The sequence below is a fragment of the Mobula birostris genome, chromosome 1 (genome assembly GCF_030028105.1).
Source record: "Mobula birostris isolate sMobBir1 chromosome 1, sMobBir1.hap1, whole genome shotgun sequence".
In the NCBI taxonomy this organism is placed as follows: Eukaryota; Metazoa; Chordata; class Chondrichthyes; order Myliobatiformes; family Myliobatidae; genus Mobula; species Mobula birostris.
In genome coordinates this window covers 186,703,750-186,728,477 of record NC_092370.1, presented here as the reverse complement: position 1 = coordinate 186,728,477, position 24,728 = coordinate 186,703,750, and the positions used below count along the sequence as shown (strand labels likewise).

General features: G+C 41.9%; 1 protein-coding gene across 6 annotated transcripts in view; it reads right to left on the bottom strand.

Annotated features, from left to right (window-relative positions):
* Positions 1–24,728, bottom strand: part of npas3 (neuronal PAS domain protein 3) — a 1,076,641-nt gene that overhangs the window by 612,475 nt on the left and 439,438 nt on the right. For all 6 annotated transcript variants that reach the window (XM_072267408.1, XM_072267391.1, XM_072267401.1 and 3 more), the window contains one exon: positions 7,559–7,641. In XM_072267408.1, coding sequence (XP_072123509.1) covers positions 7,559–7,641 — 83 coding nt within the window. The remainder of the gene's footprint in view (positions 1–7,558; positions 7,642–24,728) is intronic.

The window sequence follows — 24,728 nt, the reverse complement described above, 5'->3', positions numbered from 1 at the left end:
CCCAGATTTGTGCCCTATTATCATTTCCCTGACTTGTTTTGAATGCTCTTTTGACTTCATTTTGGTTTGGTCTTTTGAAAATCTGGACCTTACAGAGAGAGGGGGTATTTATTCAGGTGATTCTTCAACTTTCTACATCAACAAATTGGGTGAGTTAGTAAGGTAATATACAGTATTGCAACTGACGAAAATTAGAGTGGTAATTACAAAGGGGATGAATATTTTTTCAGCCTCACAATTTTGGCTTTGAATTTTTGGTAAGTTGTTGACAGGTTTGGAATTTTTCTTTTGATTTGACAAGATGCACTATGTTTTGTAAATTAGCTCAAGACCTTACTTCAATATATTTTAAATTTAGAAAGTGAGACAGTAAAATATGAAAATAGTTGTGGGGGCTGAATACTTTTTCAAAGCGCTGTATGTGCTGGTATTGGACTCACAGGAAACTTCAGACTGCCACATTTGACCATGCATGTATCTGCTATCTGATAGTGACATCAAGCAAATAATCTGCTTAGATTGGACTTTATGCTAATAAGAAAAATGTTTCAAAGTAGTAGTAAGATATATGTACATGAGTACTCAGTCCTAAACATTGCTTAAAAATGCAGATTGACCTCTTGGTGCTTGGCACTAAAAGCCTATAAGAAATACAAAATTTGTGGCAAGGACAAGATACTGTACACAGTGAATTTAGTTTCTTTGCAAATTGCTGGACCTTTTATGTCATTTCCACCATTAGCCTGGACGAAAGCAAAAAACATCACAATTTAGCAAACAAAATTAATTTTCCATCTTGAAGTTCTAAATTTGCATCCTAAATGTGAGTTAATTTTGCAGCTGTCATTTGGGAATTGTAATTAATATCCTAAGGATCCATTAATTATGTGATTTATGTTTCCGACATGAAACTCAACCTTGGAAGCTAATAAAGGAAATAAATGTAGTTACGGTGCATCACAACAGAACATAGTTAACTGTTCCTAAAGGTGTTATTTATCTGTCTTGGCAGTACCTCGTGCAGGCATCGCTGGTATCGGTAAACAATAATTTTCAGGCTGTAGAGGCGCTCTGGAACTCAAAAATACACATAAAATGATTTTTTTTTCCAGAAACTAATTTTTAGGTAGATACTAGAATCAGAGTAGGAGCTGTCCATTAACTGCAGTTAATGCAAAACTGCTGCAAAATGTATTGATTATTTGAAAATGTGTGTTAACAAAAATAATTGCCCCCCTTTTTTGGTCAGCAGTGAGCACTGACCATTGAGACTCCCCTAGCAGCAACTGCTATCACAATGGCTCAGAAAGCAGCTCCACAAGGCCACAGCATTCACATTAGGAATGAGAGAGTGGAGAGAGAGGTAGGGGAGGAAGGGCAAGCCTTACCCAAAGAACTGATGAAATTCACAGAAAATACAATTCATTTTTCTTGAATACAGTACTACAATTCACCCAGAAGATTGGAAACGGAAGCAAAGCACTTGCAATGAAGGGCAGGCATGAAAAAAAGAAGACAGGTTAAATTAGTAGTTCTATATCTCTTATATATTTCTTCTAAATCTGACGATTGATGAGGCTGTGATTAGACTTCATATCTTCCTCATTGGAGAATGGTACTCATCTTAGAAAGATTTTGTAGAGGCATAGGCAGAAATTTTAAAATGTTCTCATTTTACATATAGAGACTAAATGGTTTGAGTCTCAGTTGCAATATATGTAACAAATAAATTTAACTAAATAATCCTGCTGCTAGGAATGCATCTTTGGCTCCAAGAACATGGGGTACCACTCTATCAATTAAAATTAAAAGTAGTATCATGTTATTTTGCATTAATTGTTCACTGAAAGATTGCTTCCTGTGAAATATCCATTTGATTCTTGTAGTATCCAGTGATCACAATGAAGATGACTTCTTTGCATCCCTTAATGGTTCATTTTGTCAATGCTAACCGCAGCAACCCTGGGACTTTTAAATGTTAAACCTAAAACTTCCACAATCAATTAAGGTGAAGATTAATGAGCATTATTTGCTGAGAATAAGTCCTTCCTAAGCAGGCAATAACTTATCAGACTTCTGGAATATACTGATATTAATTATAAATTTTTTCAACTTGTCAAGTATCTGACCTGCTGATAACTACAGCCATCTGCTGTGAAGTATGTTTACTATCTCAAATATGTAATTGAAGGCACAGCTGTAATGTAACACATTTTAAGTGTGGCAGAGAGTACTCCTGTAATAAAACTCCATAAATCCAATACACACGGGACTTCAGTGGTGCCAGACTAGCAAGTTTTCCAGGCCGTCAGATATTATTCCATTTATAATCCAACAGACTTTTAATTTACTTTTTAAATGTAAAACAATGCCATTCCAGTGAAGCTTGTTGGTTTAAAGAGCGTGGGAAATATAGATCCAGTAACATTCAAGCAAGTGTGGGAAGCAGAACCAGGGGGTTTTAAGGGAGCAAGAGAAACAAAAAACATGTAAATTTCAAGGAAGTGTGGCAAACAGAACCAGGTGGGCTTAAAGAAATACCAAAACTAGACCCCGGGTGAGTTTAAAGAGAACATAGGAACTTAAAGCCCCAGTGAGTAAAAATGCAGCACAGAAACTCAGTTCCCGGTGAGGAAGGATTGCAGGAACCATAAGCCTGATGCAAAACCATTAGAATATTTGGATAATTAGATAGTGCACAATCAGAGTTTAGACAAGCCATCTATCAGTTGGGAAATGTCAAGAAGATTTCACAATATTTGGTGACAAATATTTCTCAACATCCTATAACAAACGTGGGTAGTTTAGGACAGGGAAGTGTTTGCCTGTGTTCTCAAGCCACCGCAACTCATTTCATTGGTCAGGGCATCACCTAAAGTGTTCTCTGTTTGAGGACTGAGGAGAGGAGGAGGAGTCTGCTATGAATATCATGGGAATTGCCATTCCCCACCCCTTTCCCTAATATTATGATGATGTCACTGATACTTGGTGGGGTTAGTAGTAGAATCAAAAATAAAACACTTAACAATCCATACTTTCTTATTGTCAATTTTGGTCAATGTGGTTAAAGAATGGCCTTCATTCTTGTTGGAAGCTGCAAATAAGAAATCAGGACAGTTATGCGGCATACTTTTCACTACTGGATCATTTGGCAAAAATTACGATAAAGGTTTCAGTATGTTGAACAAAATACTTCAGGAAGTAAGCAAGAGCAATTGAACTTGGGAAACATAGCTAGATCAAAAAACACAGCAGTCTCTGGATGGGGATTAAACTTTGTTTAAATTTGTGGAATAATTCAGATTTGAGAATAATTTTAAAGCTGAAACCGGAAAAGATAATAATTTTAAAGAAATCTGGATTCAAATGTATGTGCCTCATTTAGATATAAGACTATAATGAGTACCTTCCTGCTTCCCATCTCTCAATTATTTGTTGCTAATCTATTAGTCTGAAGTACTAAAGGGACTGAATATTATTGCAAAAAAAATGATACTGATAAACTTTATTGGCATTACAGAGTAACATATGTCCTTTCCAAACTACAAACTCATAGCAGCCTCCCCTTTTCCAACTAATTTAACAAAAGCAATGGATTAATAGCATATCTCTACTACTAATACTGTAAAATGCCTAATGGCATTAACGTTATCTGTGAAAATGAAAACAACCTGATATAAAACTAGTGGTATTTCTGTGATTATTGATTTAGCTAGTAGAAGAAAATTAAAAGAAGGTAAGCAATAGAAAACTCCATCAAAAATTGTTGACTAATTCATGGTTGAAATGTTACATAAAATTAAACCCCACAGTGACAATCCTGCTGTGATCACTCAACAATTGCATAAAAACCCACTTAGCTCTCCTTAACAAAATATCTCAGATGATATCGGTAGAAAACATATCCATGATAGCACTCTTGATAAAATATTACATGTTCGAATCATTGGAAAATATAAGGCTCAATGTCTGGTCAGTGCAAGAGAAAGAAAACAGATCTTCAAGGTGCCCAGGAGCAAAAGATTAAAAAATATGCTTACTACTATTGATTGCCAATTAATAATCAATTTTAGTACAGCAAATTTGGTGAATTGATGAGTCTGAATATGACAATCTCCATGGCTTAGTAACCTATTATTGCTTATTGACCAAATCTTGTGAAAAGAATGAATACATAGTAAAATAAAAAATGCTGTCATCAAAGTAACCCAAACTAGTCTGGACTGCTTAGAATTGAGATTGAAACAGAGAAAAACACATTTAAAAAATTGGAACATGATAGTGTGGGTACACCAAACACATTTTTGAGGTAAAATTTATTTGAACATTTAAACAGTGTAGAAGAATGCAATCTCGGAGGTGTGTTTTATTTAATATTATAAATCACATTCAGTGGCTTTCAGTACATTTAACTACAACATGCATAAGAGCATCATTTCAATAAAGTGAATCACATTTGACAAATGGTTTAATGCAAATCTTAAAAATAAATCATGAACTTAGCAGTTGATTTACAGATCTTTTCTGGGTCTCACCAACAGAACAATATACCCGATTTACTTCCACAGAAGTAAGCTACAAAGTGATTTACTTCAGCAATAGTTGTTAATCTTCAACAGAGCAACAGAAGAGTTTTGCTCCATTTTCTCTTGGGCTGGATACGTCAGAAAGAGTTAAGATGGACAACATCAAAAAGAAATTTCAAAAAATCAAACGGACACTAATGTATTCATTTATCTGAATAATATCTCAGACATGCCTGTATTGAGCATTTTTATGGAGTCCTGAAAGTTATAATCAATCTCCTTGATCTCACACTGAACCTTGGAAAATTACCCTTTCAATCAGATAAAATGCAATTTTCAAGTTACCAGGAGATACGGGAACATGGCCATTTGAACCTACTTGCCGATACTCTACTCAGATATTAAAAAAAACATCTAACCTCAGGGCTCAATTTACCTAAGCATGAACAACAGAGTTCAATTCTAAAAGTGAGAGTGACTGCCCTTGACATTAAAGCAGTATTTAACTACATTAGGCACAAATGAGATGACGTAAAACTGATCAGTGATTATCAGGAAGCTCTCCAATAACTGGGTCACAGACAAAGGAAGATGGCTATGGTTTTGGAGGCCAATAATCTTGACTAAATTTCTCAGATGAGTCTTTCTTTCTTCAAGTGGTTCATAAGTGATTCATCTCCACAATAAGGTCAGAACAGTGACTGTACACCAATGATTTTATTTTGTTCCATTCATAATTAATGCAAGCTTCTACCTGCTTACAGCAAGATCTGGACAACACCATGTTTGGGCCATGTCAAGCAACATTCAAACCATACAGATTCCAGAAAATACAGATACACAAGAGATTCTGCAGATGCAGGTAATTTTGAGTAAGTCACACAGAATGCTGGAGGTCAGACTGCATTCATTCAGGCAAATGAACAGTTATCATTTCAAGCCAAGGCCTTTCATCAAGACTGGAAAGGAAGGGGACAGAAATCTGAATAAAAGAAGTCCTGATGAAGGATCTCAGCCTGAAACGTCAACCATTCATTTCCCTCCATGGATGTCATCTGACCTGCTGTACACCTCCAGCATTATGTGTGTTGTTTAAAATCCAGAAAATATTTAGTGTAACAAAAAAGATTTTTACCACATTCAAAGGCATTATTATCACCATTGAGCACATCCAACAGAAGCACTACCACAAGAAAGCAGCATCCATCATGAAGGACCCCCACCATCCAGGCCTGCTCTTTTCTCGCTGCTGCCATCAGGAAGGAGGTACAGGAACTTTTGGTCCGACACCACTAGGTTCAGGAACAATTAATTACCTTTCAACCATCAAGCTCCAGATCCACTGTGAATAACTTCACTCACCCTATCACTGACTCCACAACCTATGGAATCACTTTCAAGCACTCTACAACTCATGTTCTCAGTATTATTTGTTTGTTTGATTGTTTGTTTATTTTTTGAATTTGCATAGTTTGTCTTCTTTTGCACATTAGTTGTTTGTCTTTGTTCTACTGTGAATGTTTGCAAGATAATGAATCCCATACCTAGTGACATATACTATAATATGTACTATTATCAAAAGTAATTTGATGATAAATTTACTTTTGAACTTTAAACTTTGAGGTACAATTAACAATAATGGTTAATTGTAGTGGTGTGTTGTGAAGTCATGTTGTCATCACTAACTTCAGACATAACCAGACTAACCATGTAATTACTGTGACCACAAGAGCAATCAGATGCTAGGTATCAATGATGAATGGTATATCTCCAGTTTTCCAAGCTCGGAAATCAGTTATAAAGCAGGAATCTACTGGAATACTCTCCCTGAGATAAAGCTGCAACACAAGAGAAACAATACCTTCCAAGACAAGTAACCTGTTGGATCAGGGATCTATCTACCATCTTAAACATTCACTCAATCTACTTGTGATACAAGGGGGTATTGGATATCTTACAGAAGTTCACAAGTCTTCTTTAATAACTCCTCCCAAAACCAGCAATATCCATAGCCTAGATGGTCAAGGGCAGCAGATGCATGATAATAGTGTTAGCTCCAAGATTCCTGTAATTCACATATCAGACTGACTTCTCACTTTTGTCATCACTCCAGCATCATTAATTCAAAGTCTGTAATTTCAGTCTTAATGGTACTATGTTAATATCATTATCATATGAACTACACCAGTTTACGGAAGCCTTCCCAAAGGCAACTAATCATGGACAATAAATTCTGGCCTTGTTAGAGATGGCCACATTCAATGGAATAAATTAAAATAAACATCTGAAATAAGTTCAATACTTTGATTTTCATGGGATCACAAACTTTAATGAACTGCAATATTGGTGCTTTGAAAATCCTACAACCACAGTGTAGACACAGCTGCATAGAAGGCAATGCTGATTTTATATTTCTAAACTAAAGGTGGTCACAAAGTATTTGTCTCAATAATGTATGATCTTCTATTTGTTATGTTTTTATGAACATTTTCTATGTTTTCTATCTTAAATATAGAAGAATAAGTGCAGATAAGGCAAATTCAGCATACAGATAGATAACATCTTTATTTTACTGAATTATTAACAGATCAAAGCATATTATATTTATTAATGCCAATAGATCACATTTTAATACCATATATGTCAATTATAAAGACAGAATGAATAAGCATACATTTAATCAAAACCAGTTTCCCCAAGGATACACTTTTAATCAGAGCTTTTGCATAGTTACTAGAAAAGTTCTCATTAATTGCTTCTTTAAATGGTAAACAGGTCAGTACATACTGCATGCCTGTATAGATTGCATGTGAATCTAATCTTAAAGCGTCCAAGCTTAACAGTAAGAATTCTTGTTCTACTCTATGAATAAAGCAATAACTATTTGTCAGTACAAAATAAAGGCAGCACACATTTGAAGTACATCAGGATAACAGTAAATTCAAGTAATTATTTATAATACTGTATACTTCACAAAACTTTTACTGCAAGAACAACCAGCTTAAGTAAATCTAGCTTGTTGTCACACATACCTGTAGAATATGGCTTCCCAAATTCCGTTCAAACATATTGATAGCGATGTTACTTGGACTTCTCCTACGTTGTGTTCCTAAAGCTAAACAAAACAAAATATTAAATATTAAAAGGTTCAATTGAACCACTGGTAAACCACAATTTAATAATTATGTTAACAATTCTATTTTAATGTCACAAAACAAGGAGTTTATGTCCACCTCATAAAAAGGTAAACAGAAAAATAATAGAGTATATTATTTGGTAATCCTGTTGGCCTTCTCATAAAACGACATAAACGCTGAATACACTTACAGAAAATGATTAAATTTGGAAATAAACAGATTCTGTAACTGAAGTAAATTGAGATTTACCACATAAAACCATTATTGATTGAGCCTTTTATTCATCCTTACTCATTTTGTAATCAAATGCTAAGAAAGAATATATTCCCATGCTCAAAAATAAGTCAGTTCTCAGCCCATTTAGATTCAAAATTTAGTTACAAAAATTAATCCTTCAATTAATATATTCCCATTCTGCAAAGATGGTTGAATGTTACAAGTAAGAATAAACAACAAAGCTGAGGCATTTGCAAATTTTTTGAGCCTGAAATTCTGACTGGATGATCCCTTCGCGCCTTCTCCTGGGATTCCTACTTCACAGAAACTTGTCTTCTGGCCAATTTGATTCACTTCATGGATATCAATGTGAATTAGATGTGGCAGAGGCTCTGGACCATGTTGACATCCAGCTGCAGTGTGAAGTGTTATGTTCCCAAATTAGCTATATTCCAACCAAGCATTCCTGTGCATCTACAAAACTGGCATCCACCTGACAGAGTGAAGTCCATGTATATCCAGTGTACACAATGTAGGCAGTTAAATACTAGTTCCATTCAACTTGCGATCACCAAATAATAAGCACCAACTACTTAGCAACCTGCATTAATGATCCTCAGTTTGTTCTGACACTGGATCGCATTATTACTTTGCTTTGAAGAAGCTGAATTCCAGATGTCAGGTGATGGGAGCTGACTACGTATATGAGACTGGTATCAAATGGTAAAACTGTAGTCCATGAAACTAGATTCCTAATCCAGTATGAGTCTTATCTGGATTCAAATATAGACCATAAGACCATAAATTATAGGAGCAGAATTAGGCCATTTGGCCCATCAAGTCTGCTTGGCCATTTCATCATGGCCTATCCATTTTTCCTCTCAGCCCCAGTCTCCTGCTTTCTCCCTGTATCCCTTCATACCCTGACTAATCAAGAACCTATCAACCTCTGCCTTAAATATACCCAATGATTTGGCCTCCACAGCTGCCTGTAGCAACGAATTCCACAGGTTTACCACTCATTGGCTAAAGAAACTCTTCCTTGTTTCCATTCTAAAAGGACACCCATCCATTCTCAGGCTGTGTCCTCTGGTCTTAGGTTCCCCCACCATAGGAAGCATCCTCTCCACATCCACTATCAAGGCCTTTCAACATTCCATGGGTTTCAATGAGGTCACTCCTTATTTTTCTGAATTCCAGATAGTAGAGGCCCAGAGCCATCAAATGCTCCTCATATGACAAGCCTATCAAACCCAGAATCATTTTTGTAAGCTTTCTTTGAACCCTCTCCAATGTCGGCACATTCTCTTAGATATGGGGCCCAAAACTGCTCATAATATTCCAAGTGAGACCTCACCTCACCAGTGCTTTATAAAGCCTCAAAACTACATCCTTGCTTTTATATTTTAGCTCTCTCGAAATGAATTTGACTTTGTCAACACTGACTAAGCCTGTAAATAAACCTTTAGGGAATCCTGTATAAGGACTCCCAAGTCCTTTGCACATCAGATTTTTGAATTTTCTCTCCATTTAGAAAGTAGTAAATGCTTTTATTTCTTCTACCAAAGTGCACGACCATGCACTTCCTCACACTGTATTCTATCTGCCATTTCTTTGCCCATTCACCTAATCTCTCTAAGTCCTTCTGTAGCCTCTCTACTTCTTCAAATTACCTGCCCCTCTACATACCTTGTGTTGTCCACAAACTTGGCCACAAAGCCATCAATTCTGTCATCTAAATCATTGACATATATGTGGTCTCAATACAGACCATTGTGGAACACCACTAATCACTGGCAGCCAAACAGAAAAGGCTCCCTTTACTCTCACTCTCTGCCGCCTGCCAATCAGCAATGCTCTAATCATGCTTGGATCTCTCCTGTAATAGCATGAGTTCTTAACTTGTTAAGCAGCCTCATGTGTGTCACCTTGTCAGAGGACTTCTTAAAACCAAGTACACAACATCCACTGATTCTCCATTGTCTATACTGCTTGTTATTTCTTCAAAGAATTCTAATAGCTTTGCCAGGCAAGATTTTCCCTTAAGGAAACCATGCTGACTATGGTCTATTTTGTCTAGTGCCTCCGAGTACTCCGAAACCACATCCTTAACAATTGATTCCAACATCTTCCCAACCACTGAGGTCAGACTAACTGGCTTATAATTTCCGTTCTTGTGCCTCTCTCCCTTCATGAAGACTGGAGTAACATTTGCAATTTTCCATTCTTCTGGAACCATGCCAGAATCAATTGATACTTGAAAGATCTTTTCTATTAACTCAACAATCTCTTCAGCCACCTCTTACAGAACCCTGGGGGAGAGGGGTATACCATCTGATCCAGGTGACCTATCTACCTTCAGGCCTTTCAGTTTCCCAAGAACCTTCTTCCTAGTAATGGCAACTTCACACATTTCTGCCCTTTGACACTCTCGAACCTCCACAGTGAAGGCTGATGCAAAATACTTATTCAGTTCGTCCGCCACTTCCTTGTCCACCATCACTACCTCTGATGCAATATTTTCCAGCAGCTTAATATCTACTCTCGCCTCTCTTTTTTCATGTATCTGAAAAAACTTTTGGTATCCTCCTTAATATTACTAGCTAGTTTACCTTTTTATTCCATCTTTTCCTTCCTTATGACTTTTTAGTTGCCTTCTGTTGGCTTTTAAAAGCTTCCCAGTCCTCTAATCCCACTAATTTTTGTTCTATTATGGGCCCTCTCTGGTTCTTATGTTGGCTTTGACTTCTCTTATTAGACATTGTTGTGTCATCTTTCCTTTAGCAAACTTCTTGTTCTTTGGGATGTATCTATCCTGAGCTTTCCAAATTGTTCCCAGAAATTCCAGCCATCGCTGCTCTGCTGTCATCCCTGGTAGTGTTCCTTTCCAATAAATTTTGGCCAACTCCTCTCATGCCTCTGTAATTGCCTTTACTCCACTGTAATATTGATACATCTGACTTTAGCTTCTCCTTCTCAAATTGCTGGGTGAATTCTATCATATTCTGATCATTGGCCCTTTAACTTAACCTATCAAATCAATTCTGTCTCATTGCACAATACCCAGTCCAGAATAGCTAGTTCCTTAGTAGGCTCAACCACGAGCAGGTCCAAAAAGCCATCCTGTAAGATTCTAGAGGGTCCCCCTCTTGGGATCCAGCACCAACATGATTTTCCCAATCTATTTGCATACTGAAATCCCCCGTGACTATCGTAACACTGCTCTTTTGGCATGCATTTTCCATCTTCCATTGTAATTTGTAAACAACATCTTTACTACCGTTTTAGGGTCTGTATATAACTCCTATTAGGGTCTTTTTACCCTTGAAGTTCCTTAGCTCTAACCACAACAATTCAACACCTTCCTATCCTGTTTTCAATTTTTACCAGCAGAGCCACACTACCCCCTCGGCCTACCTGCCTGTCCTTTAGATACAATGTGTATCCTTGGACGTTACACTCCATGCTATAATCTTTTTTCAGCATGATTCACAACTTGATCTAGCATAAATTAAGATACCTGTACCCGTTAAGTGTCACTCATGAAAGCATTCCAGACACAATATATGTATTCATAGTTTTGGTTCTTGTCATCAAAGGCAACATTTATTGTCCATCCTTAATTGACCTTGAGAAGATGGTAGCAAGCTGCCTTCTTGAATCTCTTCAACCATTTTAATATAGGACAAAATTTCACAATTTATATCCAGCGATCATGAAAGACCAATAATATATTTCCAAATCAGGGTGCTCTATGACTGAAGAGCCTGCAGGGAATGGAGCCTATCCTGTGTTTTGGAGGTGTAAGTGCAGGGACTTTGTAGCTGGAACACTTTGCACCACTGTATGCTGGAGTGGAGGGAATTAGTGTTTAATGTGATGGATGAGGAAGCAACCAATCATCTTAATGCTTCATTGGTGATCTCTCCATTCGATAGAATCATGAGCGGAGACAGTAATGGATAATTGCACACCGTTAAGTTCCAGTTGTCGTGCCTCCTGTAATGCAGCAGTCCGTGCACAACCTGACCATTAAACAAATTAAGGCCAATAATTTACAATTAACAATTAATATTTGCACCATGCAACAGAGATGTGACTGTCCACTTGCTTTTTCCATTTGCTTTCCAACAACGTCCAGGACTTGTCACATAAATACAGTGAATAAAGGAGCAGGGAACAGGCCCTGAGATGGGTGACTCACTTCCAGGCACATACGGAGTGTGAAGGAATGCTTTCCACTTGGCTGGATGACTGCTGCTTGAATTACTCTGAGAGAGCTTGACATCATCCAAGTGAAACAAAAAGGCTGTCTGCTTGATCAATGGCCCGTTTTACAGAGATATTTCATCCCTCCTCCACCAGTATATTGCGACTGCAGTGTGTGCTATGTACAAGATACCTGTGCACTGCAGCAGGTCACTAAGACTTTTTCAGCAAACCTGCAGCCTCATTTCCTTCCAGAACAATGGCTGAAGGCTCATGGTAACATAAGCCACCCAAATATACTTTTATATTCCATATTATCTTCACCCATAAGGCCATTGCTTTTGCATTGAAAAGACAACATTCCTCCCAAAATAAAAAAGGTATTAAAAACTTGAGCAACATTGACAAAATACTGCAGCAATTCAGCAAGTCAGGCAGCATCTATGGAGGGGAATGAGCAGCTGATGTTCCAGGCTGAGACCCTTCGTCAGGAATGGAAAGGAAAGGGGCAGAAGCCAGAATAAGAAGCTGGAGGCAAGAGGAAGGAGTACAACATAGCAGGTGATAGGTGAGACCAGGTGAGGGGGAAAGTGAGTGGCTAGGGGAGAGGGGGATGAAATAAGAAGTCGGGAGGAGATAGGTGGAAGAGGTAAAGGGCTGAAGGAGGAGAGGACAGTGAACTGTGGAAGAAGGAGAAGTAGGAGAAGGATCAGGGGGAGTTGATAGGCAAACAAGGAGAAGAAAAGGGGTAAGAAGGTAACCAGAAGGGGGAATGGAAAAAAGAGAGAAGGAAGGTAGGAAGAAAAGTTACCAGAAGTTGGAGAAGCTAGTATTAATGTCATCAGGTTGGGGGATATACGAATAGAATTTGAGGTGTTGCATCTCCACCCTGAGTTTGGCCTCATCATGGCAGTAGAGAAGGCCATGGCCAGACATGACAGAATGGGAATGGGAAGTTGAATTGAAACTGGGTAGCCATTGGTAGATCCTGTCTTTCACGGTGGACTGAGGGAAAGTGCTCTTCAAAGTGATCCCCCGAACTGCGTCGTCACACCAACGTAAAGGATGCCGCAGCGGGAGCACTGGAAACAACAGACTCGTAGGGTAAAGGTTACATTATTTGGAGGGACTGTTTGGGGCCCTGCATGGTGGTGAGGAAGGAGGTGTCTGCAGGGATAGTACCAGGAGGGAAATCAGTGGGATGAGCAAGTGGACAATGGAGTCACATAGAAAACAATCTCTATGGAAATGGAGAGTTGAGGAGCATAGGGAAAGATGTGTTTTGTGGCAGGATTCCTTTGGAGGTGGCGGTAGTTATAGAGAATAATGTACTTTATGCAGAGGCTTATGCTGTGTTAGGTAAGGACAAGACCCCTATCCCAGTTATAATGGCAGGGGAATGGGCGGATGAGGACAGATATGCAAGAAATGAAGATGATTGTAGAGAAGACAGCATCAATGGTAATGGAAGGGAACTCCCATTCTTTGAAAAAAAAAAGACAACTCAGATGCTCTAGCATGGAAAACCTCATCCTGAGAACAAATGTGGCAGAAACAGAGGAACTGGGAGAAGGGAATAGCAATTTTACAAGTGACGGGGTGGGAAGAGGTGTAGTCAAGATAACTGTGAGAGTCAATTGGTTTATAAAAGATGTCAGTGGACAGTCTGTCTCGAGAGGTTGAGAAGTTTCAAAGGTGGAACATTTACATTTGAGTGGAGGATAGAAGTTGAAGGCAAAGTTGATGAAATTGAAACTCTGTTGTACTTGGTGCAGCATAATTGAGAAGTTCAGCAAAATACTGCTTATCCAACACAACAACATAATTTTACTTTTTGTTCAGAAGAATATTTTTATAAATAAGTCCAAGAATCTGCGATTTCATGTTTTATTTTCAATCTTGCACAATCTTAATAGCCTCTGAATAGGACTGTTAACCTGGAGTCAATATGCAAGCAGATTTATGAACCACATCAAAAAAACAATTTTTTCTTTCATAAAGATTAGCTTTTTTGTCACAAGTACCAAAGCATTGAAACATACAATGAAATGTGTCATTGTGCAACAACGACCAATATTGTCTGAGGATGTGCAGGATGCAGCCTCCCAGTGCTGCCATGCTACTGGTGCCCACAATTTACTGATTTACCCATACGTCTTTGGAATATGGGAGGAAATTGGAGCACAAGGTCACAGAGAGAACATACAAATTCCTTGCAGACTGGGGCAGGAATTGAATCCCCATCTTCTGATCACTGGTGTTTCATTAACTGCTAAACTACCATGCCGCCATGGGATGTCACAGTAATGTACCAGTTAGTACAACCTTTTAGTGTTAAGGTTGGAGAGGGTTGTGGGTGGATATCCAACCACTTCAAAAAAAAGTTTGACAAATCTTGCAAGCTGAGTGCAAACCATCGACCTGCGCAATCTCCAAAGTCACCGAAAGCACCTTCAATCATCAATTCAGCGCTAATGGAATTACTGAATCCCCTTGGCCAAGTACTCTCAATCTGCAATTTTTAATGACATATGCTGACCCAATTGCACTCTGCCTCAAGCCCCCAATTTTTCTCATAATCACGTGGCAATAGTTCCATACATATCAGCCCCAGTCAGTGTTCAACCTTCTCAGACATAGATTTACAACAAGAGCTCTAAGTATTTAAGCAGCCTGTTTAAGGCTAAGAGACTGTTTGCCCATTTACAGGCCTATCTGAATAATGTATCAGTGGGAGCCTGAGGCACTGAAGAAGCAGATAAAGTATACATACACACAAGAGAATCTGCAGATGCTGGAAACCTTGAGCAAAACACACAAGATGCTGGAGTAACTCAGCAAGTCAGGCAGCATCTATGGAGAGTCATCCTTGCCAAATGACTCCTTCCACTGTCAGAGGAAGTAATCCCTGACCCTCAGTCCTGTCCATTTAGACCAGGGGCTCTTAACCTGGGACAGATTCCAGGGGGTCCATGAACTTGGATGGGGAAAAAATACATCTTTATTTTCATTAACCACTAACTGAAATTTAGCATTTCCTTCATATATGAATGTAGGCAACAAACCTCAGCAGTATTAGCAGTACCTGTGACTTCGTCACCAATAGAAATCACAGATATTTTCATATCACATTACATTTGTTACAAATATCTCAAAATATCGCGTCACAACTTTGAAATTACAATAGTTATTAGACACTCTGCTAGATCGAACATGATCGCAGTCTTCCCGTCTGCAGACGCTCGTGTGATGTAGCTGGTCAACTACCGGGCCACCCTGCCCCTAGTAGTTGTTCAGCCACCAAACGGTAAAGTCGTGTCTTCTCACATTTGTGTACCAGGCATCTGTGTTGCCCTCTATTATTCCCTATCTGCAGTTGCTTGCTAATCAATGTATAGAAGAAGGTGAGTTATTTTTATTGTTTGTTAAAATTTTGGAAAACTGGACAGTTTAAATGAAAATTCTTAACTCTCCACTGGGCTACAAGATCTTTTGTAATACTACGTGACTTTGTGCGCAACAATAGTCTAATTCCAAGAAGAATACAACGCCCGAGCTACTGCTGCAATCCTTGTGTCTATCTGAGTATCTAAAAGACAGTAAATGTTAAAACTTTGGATAAATTGTAAAATCTGCCCTATTTTACTTACTTGGCATAAAAATTTCTTGAATGTCTTAGACTTCACTTAATTAACATACAAGGTTACTTATTTCTTTGCAGATTTATCAAATATCTTAAAAAACCATACAAAAATATTGTTTCAAAACATGTCAACTGAATCAATTATTTTATTTTAGCTTTATTTATTTTATATTGTTTGCAGACCCGATTTCATTTGAATTGTCAAAGAAAAGGAACTATATATTAAATTGTTTCACATGCATTAAGGGGCATGGCAGGACACAAAAGCCAAAGTGTTCCTTGTGCGGAAAAGTTCTTGTGAACGGAAGTATGAAGCCAGCAAGACTTAAAGAGTACCTCATGTATGTCCATCCTGAAAATGCATCTAAATTTGCGGGTTTTTTTGTGCGAAGAAAACTCAATCTGAAAAAGTTATGACACTTCCAAAACTTGGATTTGCCATGTCAAAAAAACCTTTTCTTGAAGCATCCTATAAAGTTACTTACCAGATTGACAAGAAAAAGAAACTCCATACCATTGGAGAGATTTCAGTATAGGCATGTGGACTGGAAATGGTCCAGCTGTTTTGTGGACTGGAACGGAGGAAAAACTTGAAGCAGTTCCCTTATCAAATGACGTGATACATTCTAGAATAGTTTATATTTCTTTCAACATTTTGAAGCAGGTCATTGAGGAATTGGTAATCTTGCAATTCCCATTCAGTATGCAACTGGATGAAACTACAGCCATCTCTCAATATCGTCAGCTCTTTGTTTTTGATGGTGTTGTCCACATGGTGATGCCATCTTCCTCTTGTGTGTTACCAAGCTTCTCCACAACGAGATTGAAGACAGCAGTGGTGTGACAGTGGATGTCAGATTAGATGGCAACCTCTTTGACATCAGGAGGCTCCATGCAACCACTGAACTCTCATCGACCACCTGCTGGTTTGCTTCGTCCCCTACCTGTCCCTAGCCAGCGTCAGCTGCAGTGGCTGGGGCACGTAATAAGGATGCCCCCATGTTGGCTACCCCGCAGAGTGTTATACGGCCAGCTACATCATGGTTGATGTTCAGCTGGAAGGCCGAAGAAGCGCTATAAGGATCAGATGAAGAATGCTTTAAGGAAGTGCAAGATCAGACCCAAGGAACTGGAGGAGGTTGCTGCTGACCATACCACTTGGCAACAGCTGTGTAGGGACGGGGTTCGTATTCTTTAGGTGGAAAGAACAACCAGAAGACAGCAGAAGAGAGCTAGAAGAAATGCAGCCATGGTTGCCACCATTACCATTACCACCACCACTACTACATATACATGTCCCCCCTGCATGGTTGCCTACCTGCCTGTCCTTTAGATACAATGTGTATCCTTGGAAGTGGAAGATTGGTTTGTATGATGTGCTGCGCCATGTTCACGATCTTCTGCAGTTTCTTCCAGTCTTCTGGTTAATAATAATAGCTTTCATAAAATTGTACTTAATTCACCTAGTTTTGAACATTAAACCAACTTCATTAACATCCTCCCTTACCACCATTCAGGGCCCCAAACAGTCCTTCCAGGTGAGGCAACACTTCACCTGTGAGTCCACTGGGGTGATATACTGCGTCCGGTGCTCCCGATGTGGCCTTTTATATATTGGCGAGACCTGACGCAGACTGGGAGACCACTTTGCTGAACATCTACGCTCTGTCCGCCAGAGAAAGCAGGATCTCCCAGTGGCCACACATTTTAATTCCACATCCCATTCCCATTCTGACATGTCTATCCACGGCCTCCTCTACTGTAAAGATGAAGCCACACTCAGGTTGGAGGAACAACACCTTATATTCTGTCTGGGTAGCCTCCAACCTGATGGCATGAACATCGACTTCTCTAACTTCTGTTAGGCCCCACCTCCCCCTCGTACCCCATCTGTTACTTATTTTTATGCACACATTCTTTCTCTGACTCTCCTTTTTCTCCCTTTGTCCCTCTGAATATACCTCTTGCCCATCCTCTGGGTCTCCCCCCCCTTGTCTTTCTTCCCGGACCTCCTGTCCCATGATCCTCTCGTATCCCCTTTTGCCAATCACCTGTCCAGCTCTTGGCTCCATCCCTCCACCTCCTGTCTTCTCCTATTATTTTGGATCTCCCCCTCCCCCTCCAACTTTCAAATCCCTTACTCACTCTTCCTTCGGTTAGTCCTGACGAAGGGTCTCGGCCTGAAACGTCGACTGCACCTCTTCCTACAGATGCTGCCTGGCCTGCTGCGTTCACCAGCAACTTTGATGTGTGTTGCAAGCCAATTAACACAAACCCATTGCCATAACGTTTGCCTTTTGCATATACAATCTCTTAGCCTGTGGAGCAGCCTGGGCTTTTAACTTCAATATACTGCTTGCAATTTACAAAAATAATGAAGTCTAATTGGAAGCGTCTTGAAATTATTTACATTAACAATAAAAAACTTAAGCCTGGTTATTGTTTGAATTAATATCTGCTATATTCACACACTTCCAGAATACTTTGCAACAGGATCTATAGATATGGACCCCAATATCCCTATGTTCCTCTACACGGTTAAGAATTCTGTCATTCACTCTGTGCTCTGCCTTCAATTTCGACCTTCCAACATGTATCAATACACACTTTTTTTGGATTTAATTCCATCTACCACTTCTCAGCCCAGCTCTACGTTCTATCATTGTTCTACTGTAACGTATGACAACCTTCTACATGATCCACAACCAAGCTTTGTGCCATCTATAAACTTACTAACACATGACCCTTCAACTGGTCACCAGCCTCCATGTACAATACACTCCATCAGCTACCAACCTCTGCTTTCTGTGGGCAAATTAATTCTGAATCCACGCTGCAAAGTTTCACTGGATCCCATTCCTCTTCACATTCTGTGTGAGCCTACCATTGGGAACCATGGCAAATGCCCTACCATCGATGTACACCACGTCCACTGCTCTAGCTTCATTAATTGGTTTTGTCTCTTCCTTCAATCAGGCTTGTGAAGTACGACCTTCCCCTCACAAAGCCATGCTGACTAACTCTAAGCAACCTAAGCCTAATCAGCCTGAACAGCCAGTAATATTGAGGTAAAACAAAAAGCAGGATCTCAATTTACTTATGGAGCAGATACTAATATACACAGAGAAATGCACAGGAAATGCATTTGACTACAGGATACATCCCCATGTTACTGAACGGTTGCATTCCCACAGAAATTTCCATATCACAATTTAACATAATGCAAACCACTATCTATTTATACTGTAGGCTTCTCTTTCCTAACATAGTTGATTTCATGAAGCTATTCAGTAGGGCAATGTCAACCTACGCAGCCTTCCCAGCTCTAAGCTTGGTAAATCTACTCACTGACTCGATAGCTGTTGTAACGAATGAGGCGGACCCAAGTGCAGGACACAGGCACGGGGATTTAGTTAGGGTTCAGATGTGAACGGCAAACAGGAGGGAGAGCAGGAAGGCAGGAGACAGGCAGAATTATCTTGACATGGAACGTAGAAAAGGAAACGGCAGACAAAACTCTTCTTAGCATGGAGAAATGGAATTATGCAGGCAAACCTCAGTGCTGAAGTAAAACTTTAGAAGACTTATCTTGATGCGGAAAGGCTGGGTTTCACAGGTAAACCTTGGAACTGGAGTAGAACTTAGAAAACCGATCTTGACACGAAGAGACTGAGTTTCACAGGTAATTCTCAGTACTGGAGCAAAACTTAGAACACACAGTCCTAAGCGGCCGGGAAACGTTAATTACCTCATAGGCAAAACCAACAATCTGGCAACTAGTGGTTGTAAAGCCGGGGTTCTTACGCTGCAGGACTTGATGGAAACCGTGTGTGCTGTCATCAAAGAGAATTAGAAGCAAATGGGAAATTAACGGTCGGAACCATGGCACAATCAAAGGAAATTAGAAGAAAGATAGGGAATTAACGATCAGGACCATGACGATACCCCCCTCCCCCGCCAAACGGGAGCCTCCAGGCAAACCACCAGGCTTGTCTGGATTGTCTCGATGGAAATCACAGATGTGGGAAGGGCACAGGATGAAGGAGCAGGGAATCCAGGAGCATTCGTCCGGGCCGTATCGCTCCCAATTGACCAGGTACTGGAGACCCCTGCCTCGACGGCGCACATCTAGTATTCGCCGGATGGTGTACGCTGGGTGGTCGTCAATGATCTGGGTGGGTGGATGGGGTTCGGCAGGAGGGCACAAAGGGCTGACAGATACAGGTTTCAATTCGGAGACGTGGAACGTGGGATGAATGTGCATGGATCTGGGCAGTTCGAGTCTGACTGCCGAGGGGTTGATTATACTCTCAATTTCGAATGGTCCCAGGTAGCAAGGGGCAAGTTTCTTGGGTTCATTCTTAGGGGGGATGTCTTTTGACGAGAGCTACAACCTTCTGCCCAGGCTGATAATTGGGTGCAACAATTCAATGGCGATCGGCAATCCTCCTGTTGCAGTCGGCTGAACAGAGCAGGGACACGCATGCGTCCTTCCAGATCTTGCAGTGATGGGCCTGAACTGAAGGCACAGCAATGTCGTCTTCATGTGCAGGAAACAGAGGGGGTTGGTAACCAAGGGAGCATTCGAAGGGCGACATTCTGGTGGCAGTGCTGACCAGGGAGTTGTGGGCATACTCTACCCAAGCGAGATGGGTGCTCTGGGATGACGGGTTATTGGCGGTTATACAGCGCAGTGTTGCTTCCAAATCCTGGTTTGCTCATTCTGTTTGACCGTTAGTCTGCGGATGGAAGCCAGAAGACAGGCTTACTGAGGCTCCAAACGCTCCAGACTTGAGAGATGAATTGGGGACCCCGGTCAGAAATAGTGTCAGAGGGAATTCCATGAAGGTGGAAGACATGATGGACAAGGAGGTCGACTGTTTCAGGGGCTGTAGGGAGTTTAGAAAGGGCTACGAAGTGCACGGCTTTGGAGAAGTGGTCCACCACGGTGAGTACAGCAATGTTCTCATGTGAAGGGGGTAGTCCAGTAATGAAATCCAGAGCAATGTGGGACCAAGGTTGGCTAGGGACAGGTGGGGATGAAGCAAACCAGCAGGTGGTCGACGGGAGGCTTTTCCGAGGGCACATACAGAACAGGCAGAGACCGAAGGAGCGAGTATCAGCACCCATGGTGGGCCACCAGAAATGTCGCTTCAGAAGGGACAGAGTTCGATCGATTCCGGGACAGCAAGCAAAATGAGAGGTGTGCCCCCACTGGAGAACCTGAGACCGAACAGAGTCAGACACGAAGAGGTGACTGGGGGGGTCCATTGCCTGGGTCAGGTTGAGTCCGTTGGGCCTCTCTGACTATAGATTCGATCTCCCAGGTGAGGGCAACCACTATACAGGATGGTGGAAGGATGGTCTCGGGGTTGGCAAGGCCCTCCTCGGAGACGTATTGACGAGAGAGAGCATCGGGCTTCCCGTTCTTGGACCCTGGACTATAAGTGAGTGTGAATCTGAAACGCCAAAAAATAATGCCCAACGGGCTTGGCAGGAACTCAGGCGTTTGGCGGTTTGGATGTATGCCAGGTTCTTGTGGTCTGTCCAGACGATGAATGGATGTTCATCTCCCTCCAGCCAGTGTCTCCACTCCTACAAAGTGAGTTTGTCGGCCAGTAACTCCCGGTTCCCTACGTTGTAGTTCCGTTCGGCAGGGGATAGACGGTGAAAGAAGAAGGCACAGGGATGGAGCTTTTGGCCTGGGCCGGAGCGTTGGGAGAGGATTGCTCCCACCCCAGAGTCGGAGGGGTTGACTTCCACAATGAATTGGCGAGAGGGGTCTGGTTGGACCAGGATGGGAGCGGAGCTGAAACGCCTCTTCAGCTCCGAGAAGGCTGAGTCCGCTTCGGGGAACCAGTGAAAAGGGGTCGCAGGAGAGGTGAGTCGAGTGAGGGGCGCTGCCATCCGGCTGTAATCCCTGATGAAGTGACGGTAGAAATTTGCAAACCCCAGAAATCGCTGGAGTTGCTTGACTGTCGTGGGTTGAAGACAGCAGGAGAAGATTAGATGTCATCCAAATAAACAAAAATGAAACGGTTAATAAAGTCCCTAAGGACATTGTTTATCAGGGCTTGGAAGACGGTGGGGGCATTGGTGAGACCGAATGGTATGACCAGATATTCGAAATGACCAAGAAGGATGTTAAAAGCTGTTTTCCACTCATCTCCCTCCCTTATCATGACCAGGTGGTAGGCACTCTGTAGGCCCCACTTACAGAAAATGATGGCTCCATGAAGGGGTTCGAAAGCAGAGTTGATAAGGGGCAGTGGATACTTATTCTTTAGGGTGATGTTATTCAGGCCCCGGTAGTCAATGAAGGGGCGCAGTGAGCCGTCTTTCTTCCCCACAAAGAAGAAACCTGTGCCTACAGGGGAAGGTGAGGGTCGGATAATGCCAGCCGCGAAAGAGTCATTTAGGTAAGCCTCCATTGCTTCCCTTTCTGGCTGGGACAGGTTATACAGCCGACTGGTGGGTAGAGAAGCTCTGGGGAAAAGGTCAATTGCGCAATCATAAGAGCAGTGTGGAGGCAGGGAAAGAGCCTGTTGTTTGCTAAACACTTCTCCCAGATTGCGATACTCTGCTGGAACCTTGGATAAGTCAGGGCTTTCAGAGGCAGACAAGGTCGCGGTGACTTCCACTGGGGAAAGGGCTGATTGTAGACAAGTGGAGTGACAGAATGAACTCCAGCTGACTATCTTCCCTGTGGACCAGTCAATGTGGGGGTTACGGCGGCTTAACCAGGGGTAACCAAGAACTATCGGAGCTTGAGGAGAGGAAATTAAATTGAATTGTACCTGTTCCCGATGGTTCCCGGAGAGAGAGAGAGACAGAGGTGGTGTGCAATGTGTGATTCGGGCCAGTAGTCTACCGTTCAATGCCCGGGTTTCCAGGGGAGTACTCGACAGCTCACGAGGAATTCCGGCCAGGGAATATATGTTTTCATCCAAAAGGGTTCCCTCGGCGCCGGAGTCCCCAGTGCTGACAGAGGCAGGGATTGTTGGTTGTAACGTAAAGTAGCTTGCAGCTGCATCTGGGTTCGGGGGACGGAAGGGCATGTTGTCTGGCTCACCAGGGTCCCCTTTCTACTGGTGCCTTCCCTCTTTGCCGAAGGGAACAGGTAGCATGGAAGTGGCCGGACTGGCTGCAATAGAGACACTCACTAGCTCTCAATCTCCGGAGTCGTTCAGCAGGGGAAAGTCGGTTCCATCCCAGCTGCATGGGTTCCTCTCCCGGGGCGGTGGAAACGGCCGGGCTGGGAGCTACTCTAGGAGCAGGAGGAGGAGAGAGGCTTGTTCTGGCGGGAGGCGGAAATGAGTGCTGTGGAGTGGCCAAAGATGGTGGACGACCAGTTCCTTTTCTATGGTGTTCTCGGAGGCGATCATCCAACCTGGTGGCTAGGGAGATCAGGGAATCCAGGATATCAGTGTAGTCTCTTACCGCCAACTTGTCTTTCACCATGTCGCTGAGACCATTCCGAAATACCCCTTGGAGTGCCTCAGCGTTCCACTCCGAGTCAGTCATTAATGTCCGGAATTCCATGGAATATTCGGCAACACTGCGTGAGCCCTGGCGGACAGAGAGTAGATGCTTGACGGCGACCTTACCACGGACAGGGTGGTCAAAGATCTTTCTCACTTCCGTGATAAAGATGGCGAAGGAAGAGCAGATAACCGGTTGATTATCCCAGACAGTTGTGGCCCCGCTAATGCACTTCCCCGCAACAACCCTATGATGTAAGCAATCTTTGACTTATCCGTGGAGTACGTGGACGACTGCTGTTCAAACATCAAGGAGCACTGAAGAAGGAAGGCCCAGCACCTCCCAAAATCCCCAGCGTAATGCTCCGGTTCAGGTACATGAGGCTCTCTTGGCGGGGGAGTTGCTGACACGTAGGGGGTTGCCACTACAGGCTGTCTGGGCTGGTTAGACAAGGCTCCAGGAGTGGATAGGGTAATGAGTGGATACACGGTCCACCTGGTTACCGATCTTCGTTACATCAGCAGACAGGGAACAGAGGGTCTCCATGGCCTCCCGGAGGAGTTGGTTGTGCAGACCCAGTAGATAACCCTGGCTGGCGAGGGCTTGTTTCACGGTACTCGTGTCTGCTGGGTCCATGGTGGCCAGATCGTTCTGTCGCCACGAATGAGGCGGACCCAGGTGCAGGACACAGGCATGGAGATTTAGTTACGATTCAGACGTGAACAGCAAACAGGAGGGAGAGCAGGAAGGCAGGAGACAGGCAGAATTATCTTGACACGGAGCGTAGAAAAGGAAACGGCAGACAAAACTCAAAGCACGGAGAGACAGAGTTACGCAAGCAAACCTCAGTGCTGAAGTAAAACTTTAGAAGACTTAGCTTGACACAGAGAGGCTGGGTTTCACAGCTAAACCTCGGAACTGGAGTAGAACTTAGAAAACTAATCTTGACATGAAGAGACTGAGTTTCACAGGTAATTCTCGGTACTGGAGCAAAACTTAGAACACAAAGTCCTAAGCAGCCGGGAAACGTTAATTACCACACAGGCAAAACCAACAATCTGGCAACTAGTGGTTGTAAAGCCGGGGTTCTTATGCTGCAGGCCTTGATGGAAACCAGGTGTGTCGTCATCAAAGAGAATTAGGAGCAAATAGGGAATTAACGGTCAGGACCGTGACAATACCAGGTTCAGTCCATTTGAAAACAATGGGAAGAAACAGTTGCCAGTGGACTTTTCATTTTGAGTTGATTTAGTAAGCTTAAATTGTTTTTAGTTGTCTTTAAGAGTAAATGCAAAACTGTGGCTTCACTACCTGTCAATATCTTTGGCTAAGTGTAGCTGGCATATTACACTGGGAGAGGCCACGTCCTGTAATATGGTACATCGAGGACCTTCCCACAGGAAACAGCATGGCACATGAGTAAGCAGCTGAGGATCTTGGAGCACCAAATATCCGGATAATCCTGAACTGAGTTGGAATTACAATTGAAAAATGGATTTTATACTACTTTTTTAT